The sequence below is a fragment of the Onychostoma macrolepis genome, chromosome 15 (genome assembly GCF_012432095.1).
Source record: "Onychostoma macrolepis isolate SWU-2019 chromosome 15, ASM1243209v1, whole genome shotgun sequence".
NCBI classification, from domain to species: domain Eukaryota; kingdom Metazoa; phylum Chordata; class Actinopteri; order Cypriniformes; family Cyprinidae; genus Onychostoma; species Onychostoma macrolepis.
Window position 1 is genome coordinate 31,287,886 of NC_081169.1, and position 25,859 is coordinate 31,313,744.

Below are 25,859 nucleotides of genomic sequence, written 5' to 3' on the forward strand. Positions count from 1 at the left end.
ATGTCAGTGATGGAAGGAGAGTCTGTAATTCTACGTACTAATCTTTCTGAAATACTGAACGATGATACATTACTCTGGGCGTTTGGGCCTAAAGATTTGTTCATATCTCAGATAACGAGAAAGAACGACTTTACCTCTCTTTTTGTCACCGATGATGTGAGATTCGCAGACAGATTGCAGGTGGACCAAAAAACTGGCTCTCTCACCATCAGAAACACCAGAAACAAACACTCGGGACAATACTACCTTACAATCTCAAGAGAAAAGACCACATCCAGGATATTTCATGTGGATGTCTTTGGTGAGTATCTCAAGAGAATCTTTTTAATTTAATGAAATGATCTTGTTTCAGGTTTCATGATATCACACGGTATTATTTCATGCTGCAAGCATCTTACATGGACAGTACAAAAAATCTCATCAGTAGAGGTCTAAACATTTCATCCATTGTTGTTAAGGATGTAGCACTATCTGATCACTTCTGTATTTTCTTTGATATATTGATCTCTGTTACCACTGAATCTAGATCTGTCTCTGTCAGAAAGAGATGCATTAATGAGAACACTAGTGCGCTATTTATGAAGGCTATATCTTTAACACCAAGCATTTCTGCAGACTCTGTTGATCTTCTCCTGGATTCATTCAACTCAAAGGTTAAGAATGTTATTGATGATATTGCTCCGACAAGGGTCTGCAAGAAGAATGGCAGACAAAAATCGCCATGGAGAAAATCAACAGCAGTTCAGAGTATGAAAAGACAATGCAGAAAAGCTGAGCGGATGTGGCGGAAGACAAAACTTGAAATTCACTATAGCATCTATAAACACAGCCTTCATGCTTTCAATGTGGAACTAGCCACAGCTAGACAGACCTTCTTCTCAAACCTTATAAACAGTAACTTAAACAACTCTCGCACTCTTTTTGCTGCTGCTGAGAGACTGAAAGCGCAATCTTGATAACACAATGTTGAACAACTATAGACCAATATCAAATCTTCCGTTCATAGGTAAGATTATTGAAAAGGTAGTTTTTAATCAGCTGAACAACTACTTAAGCTCAAATGGATACCTGGACAATTTTCAATCTGGTTTCCGAGCGCGTCACAGCACAGAGACAGCACTCATTAAGATAATAAATGATATTCGCTTCAATTCTGATTCAGGCAAAATATCAGTTCTGGTACTACTAGATCTTAGTGCTGCGTTTGACACTGTTGATCATAACATACTTCTAGAGAGACTGGAAAACTGGATCGGGCTTTCTGGGATGGTACTCAAATGGTTCAGGTCATACTTAGAAGGGAGAGGTTATTATGTGAGTATAGGAGAGCATACGTCTAAGTGGATGTCCAAGTAGGGCTGGGTATCGAGTTCGATACTTTTTAGGCACCGACCGAATTGCCTCTACCATCGAGTATTGAAAAACGTCTTGCCGTTCAGTACCAAATTTCGATACCTAAGGAGTTAATCTCATCAACGTCAGTGAGGCAATAAGCCTGAAGCACTAGGTGTTTTCGACTAGAAGCGACGCGGACTGATCAGTGTTTGACATCCACGAGAGCGACCCAAAAGCATATGGAGCAGTCTCTCTATCGCGTGGTTTTGTTTACTACACACAGACTGAAGCGTGTGACGCTCGCAGTGATTTCAGCGTCTGCCGTCTCACTAAATGAGTACATAAACACATGAACAACATCCCCAGAACTGCTCTGAGAGTCACTTCATTAGCATTTTACCGTTTGATTTGAGTAAAACTAGCGTCATATCATATACACACAGAACTGTAAAGGTATTCACGGCAACCCGTCAAAATCCGGTTTAACTTGGAAGACACTGCGGCAGAAATGCATTACTATGTCATGAATCCGGGTCCACGACGCTCCCTCTCACCACCAGAGGTCACTGTCTCCCGGATTCAATTCCCCAAACTCCACTCACCTCATTATTGTTTAATTTGCCCCAGCTGTGTTCCTGATTGCTGTCCCTTCTTAAGCTCCCTGTGTTTTCTGTTCTGCTCTCGTTCGTCTCACTTTTGTGCCAGGTATGCCTGTTATTTACGTCTGCCCTGTGCCTCGTGTATGTCTTGTTTTCAGTACTTGTGTTTGCTCTGGCTTTTTCCCCTTCGGGGTGGTTTCAGTTGTGTTTTTGTTTATTTTATAATTTGTTAATAAAGAAGATTCCTTTTGCCAGCACTTGAGTCTTCGTTCCTCCCAACCCGTGACATACTATTGTTCAACAGAATGTTCATACTGTTACTACTAGGCTACTATTAAAATGATTAAAACTTTATTATTCTAGGTAATGATCACACAACATTTCTTTCATGTTTTAATTTTAATAGTAAACCCCCTTTGTTTGCCAAAATAAATAAATAAACTTTAATTTTCTATAATTTAAAGATAAATGAAATTAATGTTCTATGCCTTCATTTGAAAACCAGAACACAGAATTTCTGAGGAAAAATAAAACATTTCATAAGGCTATTTTAAGAATAAATTTGAATAAATTAAGTTTTTATGCATTCAAATAATTAGACATACTACACAATAATTGAATAACAATAAAACATGGTGAAAGAAAATAAAACGCCCACTTATAAAAGTGGATAAAGATTTTCAATTTCTTTAAGCCTTTAACAACCTAGAATAAATGAATGGAAATGATGATTCTGTGTGAGCTGTGTTTTAAAACGAACACGCACAGTGTAAATGTAGCCTAACAGATGTGTAAACTGAAATCGATTTATTGTGTTGGATATATTTTGTTCCTTTGTGCAGTGGCTCAGGAGATGAGGCATTGAGAGTGTATAAATGTCAACAAGCTGAAAAAATAAAACCAAAGTTTTTTTGAGATAATGTAATCTTGTTAAAACTGATTTCATGAAATTAGTATAGAAAAAAGTATCGTTTAGGAACCGGTATCGAACTCAAGGTATTGGTATTGGTATTGATATCGAAAAATTTGAAAACTATACCCAGCCCTACGTCCAAGACATGCGGAGTCCCACAAGGCTCAATTCTTGCACCGCTCTTGTTTTGCCTGTATATGCTGCCACTAAGTCAAATAATGAGACAGAACCAAATTGCCTATCACAGCTATGCTGATGATACCCAGATTTACCCAGCCTTATCTCCAAATGACTACAGCCCCATTGACTCCCTCTGCCAATGCATTGATAAAATAAACAGTTGGATGTGCCAGAACTTTCTTCAGTTAAATAAGGAGAAAACTGAAGTCATTGCATTTGGAAACAAAGATGAAGTTATCAAGGTGAATGCATACCTTGACTCTAGGGGTCAATCAACTATAAACCAAGTCAAAAATCTTGGGGTGTTTCTGGAGACAGACCTTAGTTTTAGTAGTCATGTCAAAGCAGTAATTAAATCAGCATACTATCATCTCAAAAACATTGCAAGAATTAGATGTTTTGTTTCCAGTCAAGACTTGGAGAAACTTGTTCATGTCTTTATCACCAGCAGGGTGGATTATTGTAATGGTCTCCTTCCAAAGAAGAGCATTAGACAGCTGCAGCTCATCCAGAACGCTGCTGCCAGGATTCTGACTAGAACCAGAAACACCAGTCCTCAGGTCCTTACACTGGCTTCCAGTTACATTTAGGATTGATTTTAAAGTACTTTTACTCGTTTATAAATCTCTAAATGGCCTAGGACCTAAATACATTGGAGATATGCTCACTGAATATAAACCTAACAGACCACTCGGATCGTTAGGATCGAGTCAGTTAGAAATACCAAGGATTCACACAAAACAAAGGGAGTCTGCTTTTAGCTATTATGCCGCCCGCAGCTGGAACCAGCTTCCAGAAGAGATCAGATGTGCTAAAACATTAGCCACTTTTAAATCCAGACTCAAAACTCATCTGTTTAGCTGTGCATTTGTTGAATGAGCACTGTGCTACGTCCCAACTGATTGCACTGTTTTATAACAGTGTATACAGGTGCATCTTAATAAATTATAATGTCGTGGACAACAGACAACGTCAGAGGCGTCTTACCTGGGCTAAGGAGAAGAAGAACTGGACTGTTGCCCAGTGGTCCAAAGCCCTCTTTTCAGATGAGAGCAAGTTTTGTACTTCATTTGGAAACCAAGGTCCTAGAGTCTGGAGGAAGGGTGGAGAAGCTCATAGCCCAAGCTGCTTGAAGTCCAGTGTTAAGTTTCCACAGTCTGTGATGATTTGGGGTGCAATGTCATCTGCTGGTGTTGGTCCATTGTGTTTTTTCATGCTTCCTTCTGCTGACCAGCTTTTTAGATTAGATTAGATTAGATTCAACTTTATTGTCATTACACAAGTACAGGTACAGGGCAACGAAATGCAGTTTAGGTCTAACCAGAAGTGCAATAGCAGCAAGTGCAGGATATACAATGGTTGAATAAGTGCAGGACAAGGATATGTACTGAATATATGTATAAATATATATAGAAAGATGGTTATTAATATAAACAGAATTTACAGGTGAATATGTATAGTGAATAAATAAAACTATTACTATAAACAAGGTGTAAAAGTGCAGTGGAAGTGATTGCGTATTACAATTAGACATACGGTGCAAAATGTTAATGTAAACATTGATAATGTAAACAACAGTCGGCAGTGCAAATGAGCATAGTCCAATTTAGGTATGGTAGTGCAAGATACAAAAGTAAACAGTTGTTACTGTAATAAAAATTTACATTCAGTAGTGCAAATAAGGTAGATGTGAGGTAGGAGAGAAGAGTTAATAATATATGAGGAAGTGGATCAACGGGCGTTAGAGTTCAGTAAAGAGACAGCTCTGGGGAAGAAACTGTTCTTTAGTCTGCTGGTCCTGGTCCGGAGGCACCTGAAACGCCTACCGGAGGGCAGGAGAGAAAACAGTCTGTGGGCTGGGTGAGAGGAGTCCTTAAGGATGCTGCGAGCTCGATGCAGACAGCGTTTCCTCTGGATGTGTTCGATGGCAGGTAGTGGAGTCCCTGTGATGCGCTGGGCAGTTTTCACCACCCGCTGCAGTGCCTTGCGCTCCGCAACAGAGCAGCTCCCATACCATACTGTGACACAGTTGGTCAGGATGCTTTCTATTGCGTAGCGATAGAAGTTCACCAGGATAGCCGAGGAGAGCTGATTCTTCCTCAGTGTCCTCAGAAAGAAGAGGCGCTGGTGAGCCTTCTTGACCAGGCTGGAGGTGTTGGTTTTCCACAACATGTCCGCCGAGATGTGGATCCCCAGGAACTTGAAACTGGAGACACGCTCAACAGCCATTCCATTGATGTGGATGGTGTCGTGTGTGCCTCTTGACTCCTTCCTGAAGTCCACGATGAGCTCCTCGTTTTGGTGGTGTTGAGGAGCAGGTTATTTTCAGTGCACCATGTGGCCAGGTGCTGGATCTCCTCCCTATAGGCAGTCTCATCGTTGTTACTGATGAGGCCAATCACCGTGGTGTCGTCTGCAAACTTGACGATGGAATTAGATCCATACACAGGCTTGCAGTCGGAAGAGGGAGTAGAGAAACGGGCTTAGCACACAGCCCTGTGGTACACCAGTGTTAAGTGTGATGGATGTGGAGCAGGTGAATCCTGATCGAACATTCTGGGGTCTGTTGGTCAGGAAGTCCAAAATCCAGTTGCACATTGAGGTATTGATGCCCAGGTCTCCAAGTTTGGCTATTAACTTGGTTGGGATGACAGTGTTGAATGCTGAGCTGAAGTCAACAAACAGCATACGTGCATAAGTGTTCTTATTGTCCAGGTGAGTGATTGTCCATTAAAGATGCTGATTTCATTTTCCAGCAGGATTTGGCACCTGCCCACACTGCCAAAAGCACCAAAAGTTGGTTAAATGAGCATGGTGTTGGTGTGCTTAACTGGCCAGCAAACTCACCAGACCTGAACCCCAGAGAGAATCTACGTGCAATACAATCCACTGTCAAAGAAACCTGGGCTTCCATCCCACCTCAGCAGTGCCACAAACTGATCACCTCCATGCCACGCCGAACTGAGGCAGTAATTAAAGCAAAAAGACCCCCTACCAAGTATTGAGTACATATACAGTAAATGAACATACTTTCCAGAAGGCCAACAATTCACTAAAAATATTTTTATTGGTCTTATGAAGTATTCTAATTTGTTGAGAGTGAATTGGTGGGTTTTTGTTAAATGTGAGCCAAAATCATCACAATTAAAAAAACCAAAGACTTAAACTACTTAAATCTGTGTGCATTGAATTTATTTAATACACGAGTTTCACAATTTGAGTCGAATTACTGAAATAAATGAACTTTTCCACGACATTCTAATTTATTGAGATGCTCCTGTAATCATTTCTATTCTTAACTGTTTTCATTCATTTTAAATAAATTTTTTTAATCATTTTAAAAGTTGTTAAATTCCTTGTTTTATTGTTGTGATGATTTTTTTAAATAACTATTTTATTTCCTTGTATGTAAAGCACTTTGAATTACCATTGTGTATGAAATGTGCTATATAAATAAACTTGCCTCGCCTATAAATCAGTTCTGGTCTGTTTGTTTTCCAGGTGTGGTTGGTGAGACGGATGGAGTGAAGTCAGTGTCAGTGATTGAAGGGGAACGTGTCATTCTACAGAATGATGTTGAATTACTGAAAAATGATCTGATAGTATGGAGGTTTGGAGATAAAGGCATCCTCCTAGCTAAAATCGATGTAGAAACTAACAACCTTTCATTAAATGATGCTGATGAACGATTCAGAAACAGACTACAACTAGATCAAACTGGATCTCTGACCATCACAAACGCCAGAACTGAACACACTGGACTTTATGAAGTACAGATCATTGGCCGCGAGAGCTCACAGCAGTTCCTTGTTTCTGTCAGTGGTGAGTTTCAAATTAAAGGACTTTAGCACAAAGTATTTGGAAATAATCAAATAAACATTAAATATATGCTGGCTTCTATATCTTACTATTAACATGGCTACAGATACAAAAAAAAATATTTTTTTTTACAGTGGGGCTAGGCAATATGTTATCAGCAGCAAAATAAAATAAATATTACACTGTAATACACTGTACACTGTAAATAGTTGCTGCCTTAAATTTTTTAGATATAACTTATTTTAATAAGTAAAAGTAACAAAAACGTATGTTGGCATGACTTTTGATCATATAATTTTTAACAAGTAAAAAAAAAAAAATTATGTTGCCTTGGCAACTAACTGAAATATGTTTACGCTGTGTAAGTAATAAAATGTAAGTATATGTAAGAATTTAGGTTTTGAAGAAAACCTGTGATGTTTATATCATCTAACATTCGTTGCCTTAATCAAAAATCAGCACTGAGTAATTAAGTGATTTCTGTCATTTTGTTAACGGAGATAACAAACATTCCAATAAACACGGCTAATTAAACATTTTAAAGCATCCATGTGAAAACAAACCTGGAAAGAGACGAGGATTTGGAGAGAAAAACGAAAAAGATTCCAGTTAATTATTCTTTGGATATATTGTTAAATTGTGAGAGCAGACCACGAATGCGCAGTATGTTGTCTTTTTATATTGTTACTCTTGACGTCTGAAAATAGAACATGAAGGAAAATCCTCAGTTGATTTAGTGAAAGTGACAGATATTTGTAGCAGAACCTTTTGAAATTGAAATTATTTGTTTCAGTTTTTTTGAGTGGAATTTCCCCAAACCGAGAATGTCTCTCATAATCTCAATTGCAGCAGATTCACTAGGAAAAAAGGTGGATAATTTGCAAGCTATGTACGATACTGAATGCGCCCTCGCTTTTACTTTCGTTTTCAAATTTGTGATCACCCGCACTCTGTGTATAGGGAGCGGCGGTACGGAGCGCACATTTTACAAGATTATATATTTGTCAATGACGCTCAGGATCTGTTGTGCGCCAAATCCTCTGCCATGGTCTCGTCAGTTAAATGACAGCGGCAAATAATGTAATCAGGGTATGGACAAACACAGTGTAACACAGATTCCCAAAGCAAGCCTAAGGTCAACTATAAACTAACGTGGAATGTAAGGATGTAACATGTTGTATACTGTACATGTCAGCTACCTGACACCTATCAGTCCTGAATCATGAAAAATATTTTGTCCTCTAATAATTTACTGTCTCTTTTTAGCTGATTTGGGTCGGTCTCCAACTGTCATAGTTGGAATAGTTGTTGCTGTTCTGCTGGTGGCTGGACTTTTAGCTGCTGTTGTGATTTACTATCGCCGCAAGATCTCTGAACTACAAAAGCAAGAGGGTAAGTATTAGAGTGGTATTACTGCTTAGAACCTACCTCTTCCCTTCCCCTGCCCTGCAGGGAAAAAAAAAAATTCAAACATCTTTTATTATGTGTACTCCTTCAGGTGTGTGTTTCAGATATCATCTATCTGATACCCTTTAGCACCACCAACTTTTCAAAAAGATTGGGTTTAAGGCAGGGGTGTGAATTTCGTCTAACAGTTGGTGGGGACAATAAACATGAACATTTCTCGAGTAATTTTTGAAGGGACACAAATACTACAGCTAAAATTGTACTTGTAATGCCGCATCGCAACACGACAAATCCCGGACAGTAAATGGATTCCCTGTACTATTTCTGACGTAGTCAAGCTGTTTGCAACGGCCACTTTGTCGCATCCAGTGTAGACAACTTCAAGCTGTTGTGGTCGTGCCGCGACAGCGGTCGTGTCTGATGTAGACATTACTATCCGTCAAGTTATTATTGCTAACATAGCAGACTCATCAAGAAATACATTGGCATCATCTGTATTAAAAAAAAAAAAAATCACTTCATATGATGTTTAAGTGAATAAAATAGTCTTGACAGCCTTACTTACTGGAGTTCCACAACTATTTGTTTTCTCTCACTGGACTTGTGTGTGTAGGTGATGTAAAAGAGCAGGCATTTGGACCAAAGCACTGTGAGGCAAGGGAGGAGAAAACGCATTTTTGCCCCATTTGTGTTTGTGTTGATTTACTAATTACACAGTTATTTAAAGTATAACACATTGTTATTTACAATGAGATGAACATCAGCTTCATGAGCTGAAGAGGGCAGTATTGTGTTGAACCTCACAAATGGCTGTCTAATAAGTGGATACTGGTCCAAGATGTGCAGGAGGCTAGTCATTTGCATAAAACACGCCCAGGCCATCTCCATATAAGGGTTTTCCATGACGCAGCGCTTGTCCAGAGAAACACAGAAAAGCATGTCACCGAAGCAAACGTGTGCTTTCTAAAGATGCGCTCTCTTCTGATATAAAAATACTTGTTAAACGTTACTAATTATATTTGGTTTTTTCCAAAGGCTTTAAAATGCAAAATAGTATTTTGTATTTCAAATATGTATTGTAAATACATGTATCTGAAATACTGCCCATCCCTGCTAACAACATCCTAAAACGTGCTAGAAAAATACAATGTGTTAAAACATCCTAGCAACATGCCAAAATATGCTCTTTATAAAGTTAAGCTTGATCTTCTGAACACATTTCTGTTCTGTTTCTATGTTCCACTGTAACATCTGAAGAGGAAGTGTCAGGGACGGAAGGAAGAACTGTCGTTCTAAAGACTGATACTAAACTACAGATCGGTGATGAGATAAAGTGGTGGTTTGAAGATGACAACAAACCCATAACCCAAATCAGTGAATGGACCATTACAGACACTGATATAGAATGTGATGTTACTGACGAGAGATTCAGAAGCAAACTGCTGATGGGTGGTAAGAATGGAGATCTCATTATCAGTTATATCAGGACCATTCACTCTGGAGTCTACAAAGTACAGATCAGCAGCAAAACCAGAAGAACCAAATACAAGAGATTCATTGTTACTGTCAGTGGTGAGTAGATCAATAATCATGCACTGTGTGAACAGTTTAGATGATCTGAACTTAACACAAATTCCCAAAGTGCAACGTAATTATAGCTACTGTTTGATATCAATGTGTTTCATTGGTAAAATAAAAATGTAAGATATGAAGTCGTAACATTACCAGAATAAATTCATTTTGGTGTAAGTAAAACAACAACAAACACTTGACTGTTATATCATCACGAAATGTGAACTATTCTGTCACCTCTCTCTGAACTGAGGCATTAATATATGTTTTAAACAGTAACATTATGAATTTCAGTGAAGCTTCTTCAAAACAGTGTGTATTGTGAAAAGTGCTTATATACTACTAAATATAAATACAAATATACTAAAGTTATGAAACTAAAAGTCTGTTCACACCATGCACAATAACAATAAAGATATTTATAAAAATCTTTCTAAATTCTAAAGAATAGTGTCCACACCACAACTATAATGATAACGACACAGAACAATATAATTGGAATAACTTTCTAAATAATTTTTTCAGCTGATGAGCGATAAAAATATTGACAGCCAATAACAATCTATCCTGCTTTGAAGAGCTCGAGCACATAAAGCTCGAAATGACAAAACTGCAGCTTATAACAAACAGAACAATATTGTGTGTCTGTGTGGATGCTATGGTTTTTTATAGTTATTGTTCTTGGTGTGAATGGGCCTAAAAGGAGTAATATTGCAGAAATGAAGTAGAAATGTTTTGAGATAAATCACAATATTACAAGAAAAGTTGTGATGATGAATCATAGGTAGTCATAGGTAATTCAGATTTCAGATGAGCTGAAACTACGAACAAAAATTAGGTTAAAAAATGCCATCAGAATGAATTTGTTGAAACTGATAATTAAATTAATTCACGCTTTGTTTTCTGTATTTGTGTTTCTGTGTGTTTGACATGAAGTGAAGAAAGTGTTTGTGACGGTTGGAGAATCTGTCACTCTAAAGACCGATATTGAAATACAGGAAGGAGATCTGATACTGTGGACCTTTGGAGATAAAAACCGTCTTGTTGTTAAAGCTGAATCAGGAACACCTAGTATTAGTGAGAGCTTCAGAGACAGACTGCAGCTGAATGATCTGCACTGCAATGGATCTCTGACCATCACGAACATCACCAATGCAGACTTTGGACATTTTAAACTACAGGTCCTCAACAGTGAACGGAACAGATTCAGGAGATTCAATGTGATCGAAGGTGAGTAGAACAACATTTATTCTAATTAATACACATTTAAACAACAGTTCTGGTCTTCAAATCTGATTGGTTGGCGTTCCAAGAAAGTGTTCCACTTGTATGTACTTGTTCATCCCAGATCATTTGAGCAATGCAGTCATAGTTCTGTAAGGGTGTGCGCTATTGACCAAAAAATAAAAATTATATAGAAGATTAAACTATTTTTAGCTGAGTGTGTTTTTGTGCTGGTACCTTGGCTAGTTTAGGCCTGTCATGGATAAATAACTATGACACTATGGGGCCGTTCACGTCATGTCTTTGGCACACTAAAATTCGTTATTTTAAATGTAAATGTGTGCCAAGCATGATGCTGTCTAGATGAAAATGCTGCAAGCACACAGTAGGTCATGTGACAAGAATCATCCAATCAGCTTCACCCTTCCGTAACAACATTGAAAGCTCAGTCAAGATGGAGGAACAGCTGATCAGTGCTGGAATAATCAGAGCTGTACGATTTGTCAAGTGCCTAGTATTTCAACACCAACTGAAGAAACAAACAATGAATGGAGATGCATAAGTGTTGATGACATAGGGTTAAACAAGTATGTGATTATGTATTAGCCAACTGTAGTTTACTTGGGTAAATACTGCATATTTTCATTATTCAAACAGTGATTAGCTTACAGCCAATGTTCCGTCTAATCTGCGGCCGCACACTTCTTCCACCATAGCCGAGCAGAAGAAATAATGTGTCGCGCACACGCAAAAATGAGTTGGGAAAGCAAAAGAGAAAGAACTGCAATGCTCGGGCAAACCGCTATAGAGTTGATATCGCTATAGAGTTAGAACCGGTGAATGCAGTTTACAGGTTTTATAGAAAGAGAATGATGTGCACCAAATGAGTCGCTGTAGAAACCGAATACTTTAATGGTTGCGGACGAGATAGCTAAAATCGAGAGCCAACGCAAACACAATGACATGTCAAATAAAACGTCCTCATGTATTAAAGAAGAGTGGCTTGATTAAGTGCTGGAAATAGCTGATGATGGACACAGAACTGTAACAAAACTCGGAGACATTTACAGTCACACACAGGTGTATTATGTAAGCTTTACTTCACAGGAATAAATTATATTTTAAAGTATATTACAATAGAACATTTTTATTTTAAATTGCAATAATGTTTCACTATTATTTTTGTGAAACAAATATTCAGTATTTTTTATCAAATAGATACAGATGAGCATAAGAAACTTCTTTAAAGAACTTTACTAATCCCAAATTTTTGAACGACATTGTATTATACTGTAAAAATGTTTTCTCAGGTAACCTAAAATGTACATAATTTAGTTACATCAAGGGTCAAATTAAATATAAATAGCAAATTAAAGTTAAAAGTTACACACTTTTTTGTGCATGTGCAGTACAGGTCTGGTAAGAATAGTTTTTGCTCGGGTGTCAGAAATGTCCGCCCAATAAAGAAACGTTTTGCTCAGCAAGAAAAAAATAATTGAGTGAACATTGCTTACAGCTAGCCAGAAATACTTTCTTTGCAACTGACTAACATTACACCTGTAGACAGATTTGTTCAGAGTCTAGCTACTTATCTTAGCTACTACCGCCGATATTGATGGAGAGCGCAGCTCAAGGTTATTTAGCAACAGCAGACACCATGAGGGGCGCAAGCTCATGAGCACTTTGGAAAGAATGAGAAAGCCCAGCGTTTTCCACGCATTTTTAGATGCCACGTGTGAACAGCCCATAAAACCACCAGTAGGTGGAGGCAAGTCCTTTTCTTAAGTCATTCATGAAATCATTTACTCAAACAATTTGTTCAAAATGGCTTATTCATTTAGAAAGGAAGCAAGTAACAGTCTTTATAAATGGATCATTGAATCATTGACTCACTCGATTCATTCAAAAACAGATTAATTTATGAATGAAACAACACAGTGTTGCTCTGAGATGCACAAATGTCTGCCTCCGGCTTTGTTTGGAATTATTTTCATTGGCAAAACAGAAAAAAACAGACAATATTGTGTCTAAATGTAACTTAACTTCTTTTCTGTTGAACTGTTGTATATAAATCAATATCACATTTGCGATGATGCTCACAGGAAAATGTCACTCTTGCTTGTGTGATATTACAGCACTGTATTGTATCTTATAAATATAAAAAACAAAAACCCATACAGGCATATGTTTTGCTTTCATAACTTGAATAATAGGCTCATTCTAACTGTATTCTGATGGGCTTCATCAAGCAGTGAATGTTCTGAATTCTCAGGAATCCAAAGTCTTTGTTGCCAAGTGAGTGACATAATGGATAAAGTCAGCTTGCACAGCGGTAAAACAACAATCAATATCATAGATGTCATGTTACGTGGAAGCAGGGAGAAAGCAGGAGGCATGAAATAGCTTCAAATAGTCTTTAATGACAAAACGCAGGGAATAATCCAACATAGGTGATGTTCCAAACTAACGAACAAAACTAGTGACAAAGTAGACCCGACAAAAGAAGACCAAACAAACAAGAACTTAAATGCAAGTTGATAATTACAAAACACAGGTGCAAGGGATCATGATAAACTAAATGAAGAATAATCAATTAACTAAACAAGAAAAGGAACATGACCAAATAAGGAAACAGGAATAGAAACAGGGGCAAAACCAAGCAAAAGGGGTCCAAAACCCTGACAGTAGACGATAAATGGACTTCTGGGGGCGCGGCTTTGCTGCTGACCCTGTGCTCACCACGTGTATTTTGTTTGTTCGTTTGTTTGTGATTTAAAGTCTTATTTATTTAAACTTATTTATTGCCAATATGAATTTTGCACTATTATGGATATTATTCTACCTCATGGCACTCGCACCTGGGTACCATTGCTGGCCAAACCAAAAAGACGCTCTCACCTACACGCGTGAGGATTTGCTGTCTCTTCATTCTGCTGCCGGGTCCTCATCTATAAATCTTCCAGAGGATTGTTATGCTATCAGGCGGCGTGAAAGATGTTCGGAGAGACGAAAGAAAGAGCGGAAAAAGCGTGGTTCAAGAGGAGGTGTAAGACATCGACTCTGGAAACGTCGGAGCAGATTTCCCTTGCCCGTCATTATCCTGTCAAATGTGCGTTCGGTAAGCAATAAACTTGATGAACTTAAGATAAGAGCTAGATATGACCGTGAATTCAGACAAAGCAACCTTGTTTGCCTCACGGAAACCTGGCTTAAAGATCATCATATAACCCCCTGTTTAACAGGGTATACAACAATACGAGCGGACAGAGACGAGCGCAGCTCATTTAAATCCATAGGAGGAGGGCCGTGCGTGTTTGTCGATAATAGCTGGGCCACACAGTACTGTGTACGGGAAAAAGTATGCACGCCGGACTTTTTTAGATTTTAACGATCTCCTTTAGACCATTTTATCTCCCGCGGGAGTTTGGCCAGATGTTATATTCACTTATGTACCCGGACCGAATGTTGGTGCTGCTGGGGAGAGAATAGCGGAAAGTTTTAACGATGCGCTTGCCCGATCTGCAGACCAACCTGTTTTAATTATTGGGGATTTTAATTCTTGTGACTTATCTGAATACCTGCCTACACTTCAACAGTATGTGGACTGCCCTACCCGCTTAAATCGAACTATTGATCGCTGCTATGGAAATATCACCAATGCTTATAAAGCGGTTTGTAGACCTCCCCTCGGGAAATCTGACCACAATGTAATCACATCTCTTGCCCAAGTATAGGGCTGCTGTGAAGAGAGCGAAGCCTGTTATCAAGCAGATACATGTGTGGTCTGACAGGTGTAAAGAGCGACTAAAGGACTGTTTTGAAGAGACTAATTGGGACTTTTTTTTTTCAGTCATGTCAGGACGCCGATGAACTCACAGACACTATTACGTCATATATTAAATTTTGTGAAGATTCTGTATCTGAAACTAAAACTGTGAAAAATTTTTCCTAATAACAAGCCTTGGGTATCTAGACAGCTGAAAATGTGTCTTAATGAAAGGAAGGTTGCTTTTTGCTCAGGGAATACAGAATTACTGTGTGTGAAAAGGAGACAGTTGAGGGGGGAAATTCTCAAAGCAAAATTTGATTTTAAAACGAAAATTGAGAGTAATTTTTTAACAGGTAATGTCAGACAGGCTTGGAAGGGACTAAATACACTAATGGGCAGGTCAAATAAAAAAGATTATAGTTTGGTCAGAAATTGTCAAACCTTTATTAATGATTTGAATAATTTTTATTGTATTTTCCCAAGATGGCGGCGCGAGTACATCGTGAGGCTCTGGGTCTCTCCAGATTTTGCAATTTTGCGGTATTTTTCTTACTCATCTCGGGCCTGTTCGTGCAGAACAGTTGTGCCTTTACATCGTACACCCGTTGTGAGCTTTTGGATATCGGTTTGCGAATTTCCGACACTTTTATGGACAATCTTGACTCCTTCCTGAGATCGCTAGGACACCCGAGGCTATGCACCCTACCCGGCCGGGCGGAAGTGCTCGCAGGCGGCGTCGAGATCGTAAACAAAGGCGGGGGAAGCGCGGAGGACTAAGAGCTAAGCTAAGGCTAACACCACACCGGCTCTCTTTACCCAGCATTTTCCTCGCCAATGTACGGTCGCTAGTGAACAAAATGGAGGAGATTCGACTCAGCATCACACACAGCAAGAAACTTTTGAACTGTAACGTCCTAATCTTCACGGAAACCTGGTTAAACAGCGGAATACCGGACACCGCTATTGAGCTAGCGGACGCCACACACTCGGGCGGATAGAACATTAGATGGCTCGGTAAGACCAGAGGTGGTGGATTGTGCATTTACATTAACAAAGCTTGGTGCACAAACTCTGCTATTGTTGGGAGTCATTGTTCAGCTAACCTTGAGTTTCTCATGGTTAAATGTAGACCGCTTTATCTACCGCGGGAGTTCACTTCCACCATTATAACTGCAGCCTATATTCCCCGGATGCTGATGCCAAGCTTGCTATGAAAGAACTTCACGCAGCCATCAGTAAACAACAGACTGATCACCCGGAGCGGCTTTTATTGTTGCAGGTGACTTTAATCACTCAAACTTAAAGTCAGTGCTACCCAAGTTTCACCAGCATGTTTCCTGTCACACCAGAGGAAACACAACCTTAGACCATGTTTACACAAACATGGCTGGAGCTACGTTGCGACACCCCTCCCCCACCTGGGACAGTCAGATCACCTTTCTTTGTTCCTCACCCCAAATATGCACCCCTCATCAACCGTGTGAAGCCATCAGTGAAGACCATCAAGGTGTGGCCTGCGGGGCAGATTCCACACTCCAGGAAAGGTTTCTACACACAGACTGGAGTATGTTTGCTTCTCAAGCCACCAGTGGCGCTCACACAGACATTGACTCTTACACCTCCTCTGTATTGGATCATATCAATATCACCATTGACAGTGTTACAACCCAGAAACAGATCACCACATATCCAAATCAGAAGCCTTGGATGAACAAGGAAGTGCGACTCCTGTTGAAGTCACGCAACACTGCCTTCAGATCAGGAGATGCACAAGCCTACAGCACATCCAGAGCAAACCTGAAGAGGGGCATCAAAAGGCCAAGCACTGCTACAAGCTAAAGATAGAGGGACACTTTTCCAACTCTGACCCTCGGCGCATGTGGCAGGGCATTCAGGCCATCAGTGACTACAAACCCACCCACTCCACCCCGCAGCCACTGATGTCAACTTCCTGAACGAGCTAAACTACTTTTATGCTCGCTTTGAAAGAGACAACAGAGAAACTGCCACCAAGCTCAATCCTCAGCTGACCACCCACCAATTATACTCTCCTCCACAGATGTCTGCAAGGCACTGAGCCGGATCAGCGCACAAGGCTGCTGGACCAGACAACATCCCTGGTCGTGTTCTCAGGGCATGTGCGGAGCAGCTCGCTGGGGTTTTACAGACATTTTCAACCTGTCTCTTGCCCAAGCAGCCGTACCAACATGCTTTAAATGCACTTCCATTGTGCCAGTGCCAAAACACTCTAGTCCGAGGTGCCCTAATGACTACCGCCCTGTAGCACTCACACCCATCGTCATGAAGTGCTTTGAGCGGCTGGTCCTGGAACACCTAAAAGACTCTCTACCATCCACATTGGACTCACACCAGTTTGCCTACCGTAGCAATAGGAGCACAGAGGACGCAGTTTCCATGGCACTGCACTCTGTGCTCACCCACCTGGACAATAAGAACACTTATGCACGTATGCTGTTTGTTGACTTCAGCTCAGCATTCAACACTGTCATCCCAACCAAGTTAATAGCCAAACTTGGAGACCTGGGCATCAATACCTCAATGTGTAACTGGATTTTGGACTTCCTGACCAACAGACCCCAGAATGTTCGATCAGGATTCACCTGCTCCACATCCACCACATCCATTCTGCTTATAGTAATAGCCATCTGTATATTTATTCACTATACATATTCACCTGTAAATTCTGTATATTTATTCACTATACATATTCACCTGTAAATTCTGTATATTTATTCACTATACATATTCACCTGTAAATTCTGTATATTTATTCACTATACATATTCACCTGTAAATTCTGTATATTTATTCACTATACATATTCACCTGTAAATTTCTGTATATTTATTCACTATACATATTCACCTGTAAATTCTGTTTATATTAATATCCATCTTTCTACATATATTTATACATATATTCAGTACATATCCTTGTCCTGCACTTATTCAACCATTGTATATACTGCACTTGCTGCTATTGCACTTCTGGTTAGACCTAAACTGCATTTCGTTGCCCTGTACCTGTACTTGTGTAATGACAATAAAGTTGAATCTAATCTAATCTAATCTAATCTAGATTCGACACAGTGGAAGGTCAGACAGAATGCGATGAGATATGTAAAAATCTTAGTGTAGAGAAATCTATAGTTATTAAGGAGACAGATGTTATTGCAAGTCTTAGAAAACTAAAGTCAAATAAGACCACTGGCCCGGATGGTCTTAAAGCTCGTCTTTTTAAAGACTGTGCTCCTCAATTAAAGAGAGTTTTTACAAGGCTATTTCAATTTCTCTTGGACAAAAGTGCAGTGCCAAAATTATGAAAATACTCAGTGATTCAACCTGTGGCAAAAAAAACAGGTGCAAGTATGCCAAATGATTATCGACCTATTGCAATAACTTCTATATTATGCAAAACTATGGAGCGAGTTTTAGCTAATCATTTAACTTTAAGTGTGGCCTCTAAGCAAGATCCACTTCAGTTTGCATATAAGAGAAATAGAGGCACAGATGATGCTGTACTGACTCTTCTTAATACAGTCACTAAACATCTTACAAATCCTAAAGGATACGCTAGGATTTTATTTGTAGATTTTAGTTCAGCTTTTAATTCAATGAAGACACATATTCTTATAAAAAGGTTAGTGGATCTTAATATTAATCAAGGGCTCGTCCTCTGGATTAGAAATTTTCTCTCGTCGTCCACAAAGAGTCTGTGTTAGAGGGGTGATGTCTGATGTGCTCACTGTGAGTAATGGTTGCCCACAAGGTTGTGTTCTTTCCCCTGTGCTGTTTTCTATTTTTACTAATGAATTTACAATTAATGTGGAAAATTTCAGATTATTTAAATATGCTGATGATATGGCCCTGGTTGGCCTGTTGGACAAAACAAATCATGCATATGATCTGGCCTACCTGACCCACATTAAGGCTCTTGAAACTTGGTGTTGCTCTAGCCAACTAGAAATTAATGTTGCCAAGACTAAATAATTAATTATGTGTACAAAACGAGATGTGATATGTGAGCCGATTTCACTTGAGAGTCAACAAGTTGAAATTGTGGAACATTTTAAGTATCTCGGATCAGTTTTGGATTCTCAGTTGAGTTTTGCTGATAGTTCAGAGTATATTTTTAAAAGATGCTCTCAGCGACTCTTTCTTCTCAGACAGCTCAGTGGTCTTGGTGTTAGTAAGCACATTTTGGAACTTGTGTATATATCTATTGTTGAAAGTGTTTTAACTTTTCATCTTTCTGTCTGGTATGAGCATCTAAATTGCAGACTCAAGAACAAACTTTCCAGAATTGTATCCTTGGCAAATAAAATAATTGGCAGGCCTCAGAATCAACTAACACAACTTTACATGGAAAGGACAAAGAAGAAGGCGAGAGTTATTCCCTTTCGAGGGAACTTCGAACTGCATCCTCTAGGGGTCGCTATGGGGAACGCCGTCAGCGTGACCCGTGTCTGAAGCATATATACAAAAACACCACATGTTGACCGGCGACAGCCTATGACGTCACTACCGGCACGACCACAGTATAAAGGGGCGTCGGGAAAATACGTCATTCTCTTCTTCGTCTTCAGTGACTGTTTTGTTTGAAGCGTGTATTGTACAGGTAAGAAACGATTTCCTACTATGGCGAGCATTAGCAAGGCGTTTAAGAGATGTGTTCATCCGTGTCCTCGTTATTTGACACCTGATGACACACACGATCTTTGCGTCTTTTGTTTGTGCGATGAGCACGCACGCGATGTGCTCGAGGGGGCAATCTGCGTGCACTGTGAGCTTTTTTCTATGAGAAAGCTCCGCTCTCGTCTGTCTCTCTTTTCGAGGAAGGAGGGACAGCCGTCTGCTTCAGCGGCTCAAGACCCACTGCTGCTGAGGCACGGAGGATAATGAGCTCGTGGGGCTGCAGGCGGAGCTGGCTCGTGAGTTAGAGAGGGGCTTTCCTTCTCGCTCGTCGGCCGCGAGCGAGTGAGTCGTTGGATGACGATGATGCGATCTCTCTGACATCATCTGATCCAGCGGCTAGTGCTCTGCTGGGTTATGCCCAGGAAGAGCAGGAGATGTCTGAGGGCGAAGAAGTTGAGACTGAGCCCTCTCAATGCTCCTGCCCTGCGTATGACGAACTGTTGGAGGTTATGGAACGCGCCACGGCGAGGCTTGACTTGCCGTGGAAGCGGGCCAAGATGGTGGCGCCGCGGGGTCGTCTCGATGAGCGTTATCTTTCTGGCCATAGCCCCCCAACTCGAGTGAGCCTTCCATTTCTTCCTGATCTCCATGCAGAGGTTGAGAGGGAATGGAAAAAGCCGTTTTCCTCTCGCAATCATAGGTTTCAGCATACCAGTTATGCTAACATTGAGGGGATGTGTGAAAACGGCTATGAGGGGATGCCCCCTGTGGAAGAGATGCTGGCCAGCTATCTCTCTGTGGGCGAGACATCCTCTCTCAAGGCTCCCTCCTTGCCATCTAAGCCCCTTCAGGAAACATCTCGCTTAAATGGCAGGGCATACGCAGCAGCAGGTCAGGCTGTTGCTTCGTTGCACACGATGGCGGTGCTTCAGGCATACCAGGCTGATCTGCTGAAGGACCTGGATAAGGGTCAGGGCTTGTCACCTGATGAAGTAGCTGAGCTGCGCCGCACCACGGATTTGGCTCTCCGTGCCACTAAGCAGGCCGCCACTGCTATGGGCAGGTCTATGGCGGCCATGGTGGTAACGGAGAGACATCTGTGGGTGAATCTGGCAGATGCTGGGAAGAAAGAGAAGGGCTTTCTTCTCGATGCTCCAGTCTCGCCTTCCGAGCTTTTCGGTACCTCCGAGACGGTGGTCGAGAAATTTAGGGAGGCGAAGGCACACTCAGCGGCCTTCAAAACCTTCATTCCAAGAAGGTCCAGGTCTGAGCCCGAACAACGCAGGGGTCCTGGCCCATCTCCATCTGGGGATCAGAGATGGGCACAGAAGGCTAGTGTCGCGACTCGTGCCCCTCCCCCGCCTGCGGGTAGGGCTAGAGGGAGGCGCGGGTCAAAGAGGTAGGCAAGACCTGAGGGAGGTGATCCAGACGAAGCGTTCTCAACGCTCTCGTCCGGACCAGAGTAAGAATTGAACATCTACTCCCTTTCCTCGGGGGGCCTGTCATCTGCCCTTATCTTCCCCTCTCTAATTCCCCTGCAACCACCGTTTTATTCCACCTGACCGAGGTTGGGTGGGGACCAAGAAAGAAACCTGCGCTTTAAAATCATTGCAGTCTCTATGCTGGACTTATGATGTTTTGGTTAAGTTCTATGTTTCATAGAAACTACCTTACTGTTGGTCTGGACCCCGAATCTTAGGATTTCGCCTCCGGGACTGATCTCATGCGCAGGAACCATGGATGGGTGAGTACGATCCAGTTTTACTGGTATTTATGTGTTCCACACTTGCAACACTGCAGTTCCAGGACCTGTGGGTCTTTTTACTTCAGTTTCTTTGGTTGAGAAGGTGCAGAGCTATCTGAGGATATCTATGTATTAGCTTAGAGACTGCTCCCCTTCCGAGGGTTTTTAAGTAGCAATCTCACTGAGCCCTTGCCTAGAGTGTGCGTCTCCCCTGCTAGGGTTTAAGTATAGAGCCCAGAAGTTTTGTGTGGCAGCTTCTCTGGAGGGCTTACTGGTTTTTAGGCCAGTGGGCGCTTTCCAGAGTTCTGTCATTCGGCCCTTTGCTCTCCTTGTTGGTCGAGCTGGCATTGCTCCCCTCACCTTTGAGGGTCACCTATGAGCATGCTGCTCCCATCTGAGCGTCTGAGATTCCGCTCATGCTAAGAGTTGAGTTTTCCGCTCTCCAGAGCTATGTTATTGGTCGAGCTAGCATTGCTCCCCTCACCATTGAGGGTCACCTATGAGCATGCCATTCCCGTCTGAGTGTCTGAGATCCCTCTCATGCTGAGAGTTGGGTTCTCCGCTCTCCAGAGCTATGTGACCCTGACCCTATGCTCTCCTTGTTGGTCGAGCTGGCGTTGCTCCCCTCACCATGAGGGTCACCTATGAGCATGCCGCTCCCTTCTGAGCGTCTGAGTTCCCTCTCATGCTGAGAGTTGGGTTCTCCACTCTCCAGAGCTATGTCTGTTGGTCGAGCTAGCATTGCTCCCCTCACCATTGAGGGTCACCTATGAGCATGCCACTCCCTTCTGAGCATCTGAGTTCCCTCTCATGCTGAGAGTTGGGTTCTCCGCTCTCCAGAGCTATGTCTGTTGGTCGAGCTAGCATTGCTCCCCTCACCATTGAGGGTCACCTATGAGCATGCCGCTCCCTTCTGAGCGTCTGAGATCCCTCTCATGCTGAGAGTTGGGTTCTCCGCTCTCCAGAGCTATGTCTGTTGGTCGAGCTAGCATTGCTCCCCTCACCATTGAGGGTCACCTATGAGCATGCCGCTCCTTCTGAGCATCTGAGATCCCTCTCATGCTGAGAGTTGGGTTCTCCGCTCCCTCAGAGCTCTGTGACCCTGACCCTATGCTCTCCTTGTTGGTCGAGCTGGCGTTGCTCCCCTCACCATGAGGGTCACCTATGAGCATGCCGCTCCCTTCTGAGCGCCTGAGATCCCTCTCATGCTGAGAGTTGGGTTCTCCGCTCCTCAGAGCTCTGTGACCCTGACCCTATGCTCTCCTTGTTGGTCGAGCTGGCGTTGCTCCCCTCACCATGAGGGTCACCTATGAGCATGCCGCTCCCTTCTGAGCGTCTGAGATCCCTCTCATGCTGAGAGTTGGGTTCTCCGCTCTCCAGAACTCTGTTATCAGCAGCCTCAGGTTGTTAGGCCTCTGTATGCCTCCCTGTTGGGTTGCTCTCCTTGTTGGTAGAGTTAGCATTGCTCCCCTCATCATAGAGGGTCACCTATGAGAATGCCATGCCCTTCTGAGCGTCTGAGTTCCCTCTCATGCTGAGAGTTGGGTTCTCCGCTCTCCCAAGCTATGTTGTTGGTCGAGCTAGCATTGCTCCCCTCGCCATAGAGGGTCACCTATGAGCACGCCGCTCCCTTCTGAGCGCCTGAGATCCCTCTCATGCTGAGAGTTGGGTTCTCCGCCTCCAGAGCTATGTGACCCTGACCCTATGCTCTCCTTGTTGGTCGAGCTGGCGTTGCTCCCCTCACCATGAGGGTCACCTATGAGCATGCCGCTCCCTTCTGAGCGTCTGAGTTCCCTCTCATGCTGAGAGTTGGGTTCTCCACTCTCCAGAGCTATGTCTGTTGGTCGAGCTAGCATTGCTCCCCTCACCATTGAGGGTCACCTATGAGCATGCCACTCCCTTCTGAGCATCTGAGTTCCCTCTCATGCTGAGAGTTGGGTTCTCCGCTCTCCAGAGCTATGTCTGTTGGTCGAGCTAGCATTGCTCCCCTCACCATTGAGGGTCACCTATGAGCATGCCGCTCCTTCTGAGCGTCTGAGATCCCTCTCATGCTGAGAGTTGGGTTCTCCGCCTCCAGAGCTATGTCTGTTGGTCGAGCTAGCATTGCTCCCCTCACCATTGAGGGTCACCTATGAGCATGCCGCTCCCTTCTGAGCATCTGAGATCCCTCTCATGCTGAGAGTTGGGTTCTCCGCTCCCTCAGAGCTCTGTGACCCTGACCCTATGCTCTCCTTGTTGGTCGAGCTGGCGTTGCTCCCCTCACCATGAGGGTCACCTATGAGCATGCCGCCCCTTCTGAGCGCCTGAGATCCCTCTCATGCTGAGAGTTGGGTTCTCCGCTCCCTCAGAGCTCTGTGACCCTGACCCTATGCTCTCCTTGTTGGTCGAGCTGGCGTTGCTCCCCTCACCATGAGGGTCACCTATGAGCATGCCGCCCCTTCTGAGCGTCTGAGATCCCTCTCATGCTGAGAGTTGGGTTCTCCGCTCTCCAGAACTCTGTTATCAGCAGCCTCAGGTTGTTAGGCCTCTGTATGCCTCCCTGTTGGGTTGCTCTCCTTGTTGGTAGAGTTAGCATTGCTCCCCTCATCATAGAGGGTCACCTATGAGAATGCCATGCCCTTCTGAGCGTCTGAGTTCCTCTCATGCTGAGAGTTGGGTTCTCCGCCTCCAGAGCTATGTCTGTTGGTCGAGCTAGCATTGCTCCCTCGCCATAGAGGGTCACCTATGAGCACGCCGCTCCCTTCTGAGCGTCTGAGTCCCCTCTCATGCTGAGAGTTGGGTTCTCCTCTCTCCAGAACGGTGTTTCAAATCCATGTTATGGTGAGTGCGCACGCTAGTCTCTGTGCACTTTCTGAAAGCCACGTTGTGGTAAGATAGCACACCAAGTGTTTTGCAATCTTTCTAAAATTCTGTATGGTATGGGTTACGCTGCGGCTTGTGCCCTTTCTTTGAGTCGGTCAGGTCCCGGTTTTCACCTTGGGCCCCACTCTACCTATGTATCCCCAGTGATACTGACTTGAACAGGGTGTTGCTACCAAGGATCTGTTGAGACAATTCCTTCAGCGAGCTCATGCAGAGCAAGCAGTAGCCCCTGGGTGACAGGCCAAGGCCTAGTTACTATCCTAGGCGCTTGGTCGTATCCCCTTAAAGGAATCTCTGCTAATCTGATTCCAAGCCTTTGAGCTCTACCCTGGGTCCAGGAGGCCCGGCCCCTAACAGGTAAGTTCTGGGGTATGCAGCTCAGGTTTTTGGCGAAGGGATAATGTCAGTGACAGCCGTCGAACCGTCCCAGGGGCAGCTCCTTAGCCGGGTAGAGTTGGTACTTAGTGCTCGCCTTTTTGTGCTTGGCTTGCACTCCCTCAGCATGGTGGCGTGGGTATTCCGTTCCCCATAGCGACCCCTAGAGGATGCAGTTCAGTTCCCTCGAAGGGAACGTCTCAGGTTACATATGTAACCATGGTTCCCTGAGTAGGAACGAGACACTGCGTCCTCTAGGTTCGTTGCCATGCTTCGGACGCAAGCTTCAGACAAAGAAGTGAATGACGTATTTTCCCGACGGCCCTTTATACTGTGGTCGTGCCGGTAGTGACGTCATAGGCTGTCGCCGGCCAACATGTGGTGTTTTTGTATATATGCTTCAGACACGGGTCACGCTGACGGCGTTCCCCATAGCGACCCCTAGAGGACGCAGTGTCTCGTTCCCTACTCAGGGAACCATGGTTACATATGTAACTGAGACGTTCTTGCAGATGGCTCTCATCCTCTTGCAATTAGAATTATTAACTCAGCAACTTTTTAATTAAGCAGTGTGTAAGGCTTGAATTGTATCCATTTTTTCTTTGTGTTGTGTGTGTAACGTGACTAGTTATTGTGATTTTATTCTATTTGTATGTTGTTATTAATTTTGTTGTGTTGGTGAGCCAAAGACAATTTTCCACTCAGGTGGACAATAAAGTTGTACATTAAACATTAAACATTAAATACTGCACATCCCTATAATAAAATAGATCTGAAGATGCTTTACTCACTGATAGTCTTTATTTATCTTTCTCTCCATGTATCTTCTGAAGCCAATAGAAGATGAATGAAGTGATTATTTTAGGTTTTCAAGGAAAGACTTGAAAAATATTATCTTTGTATTTTGTCATTATATATTTTTCATTGTTCTGTTGTTTTCAGCATGTATAGGGACAAGCGAGTGGAGCTGTAACATCATCTATGTGTAGATGTACATGTAGCAGAACTGTTTTTTTCTTACTTTTTAATTTCTGTGATCTCTATTTTCTTCCACAGGAAACAAAGTGAAGGAATCAGCAGAAGCGAAACCACTGCTGGATGAAGAGGGTGCGAGTTCAGTTTAATAAGACACGCCCACCACTGTCAATCTTTGTGACATCATCAACACTTGAGCTGAACAATATATTTGTCATGAATCCGGTCCCTGTTACTCCTCCCGCTCACCACCAGAGGTCCCCTTCACCACACAGACTGTTTCACCCTTTCACCCCGGACTACATTTCCCATGATCCATTTCACACTACACTGAATGCGAACACACCTGTAGCCAATCACATGGACTATTTATCACACACACTCACCATCATTCCGGGCTGAGTATTGTATGTATGTATCGTTGTTTAGC

At 42.5% G+C, this 25,859-nt stretch overlaps 1 protein-coding gene across 1 annotated transcript; it reads left to right on the forward strand.

Annotated features, from left to right (window-relative positions):
- LOC131554249 (uncharacterized) lies at window positions 1–25,859 on the forward strand. The gene is made up of 6 exons (XM_058799445.1): window positions 1–301; window positions 6,529–6,849; window positions 8,113–8,238; window positions 9,517–9,825; window positions 10,762–11,055; window positions 25,511–25,859. Exons 1-6 carry the CDS (start codon window positions 1–3, stop codon window positions 25,576–25,578), a joined length of 1,419 nt encoding a protein of 472 aa, XP_058655428.1. The 3' UTR covers window positions 25,579–25,859.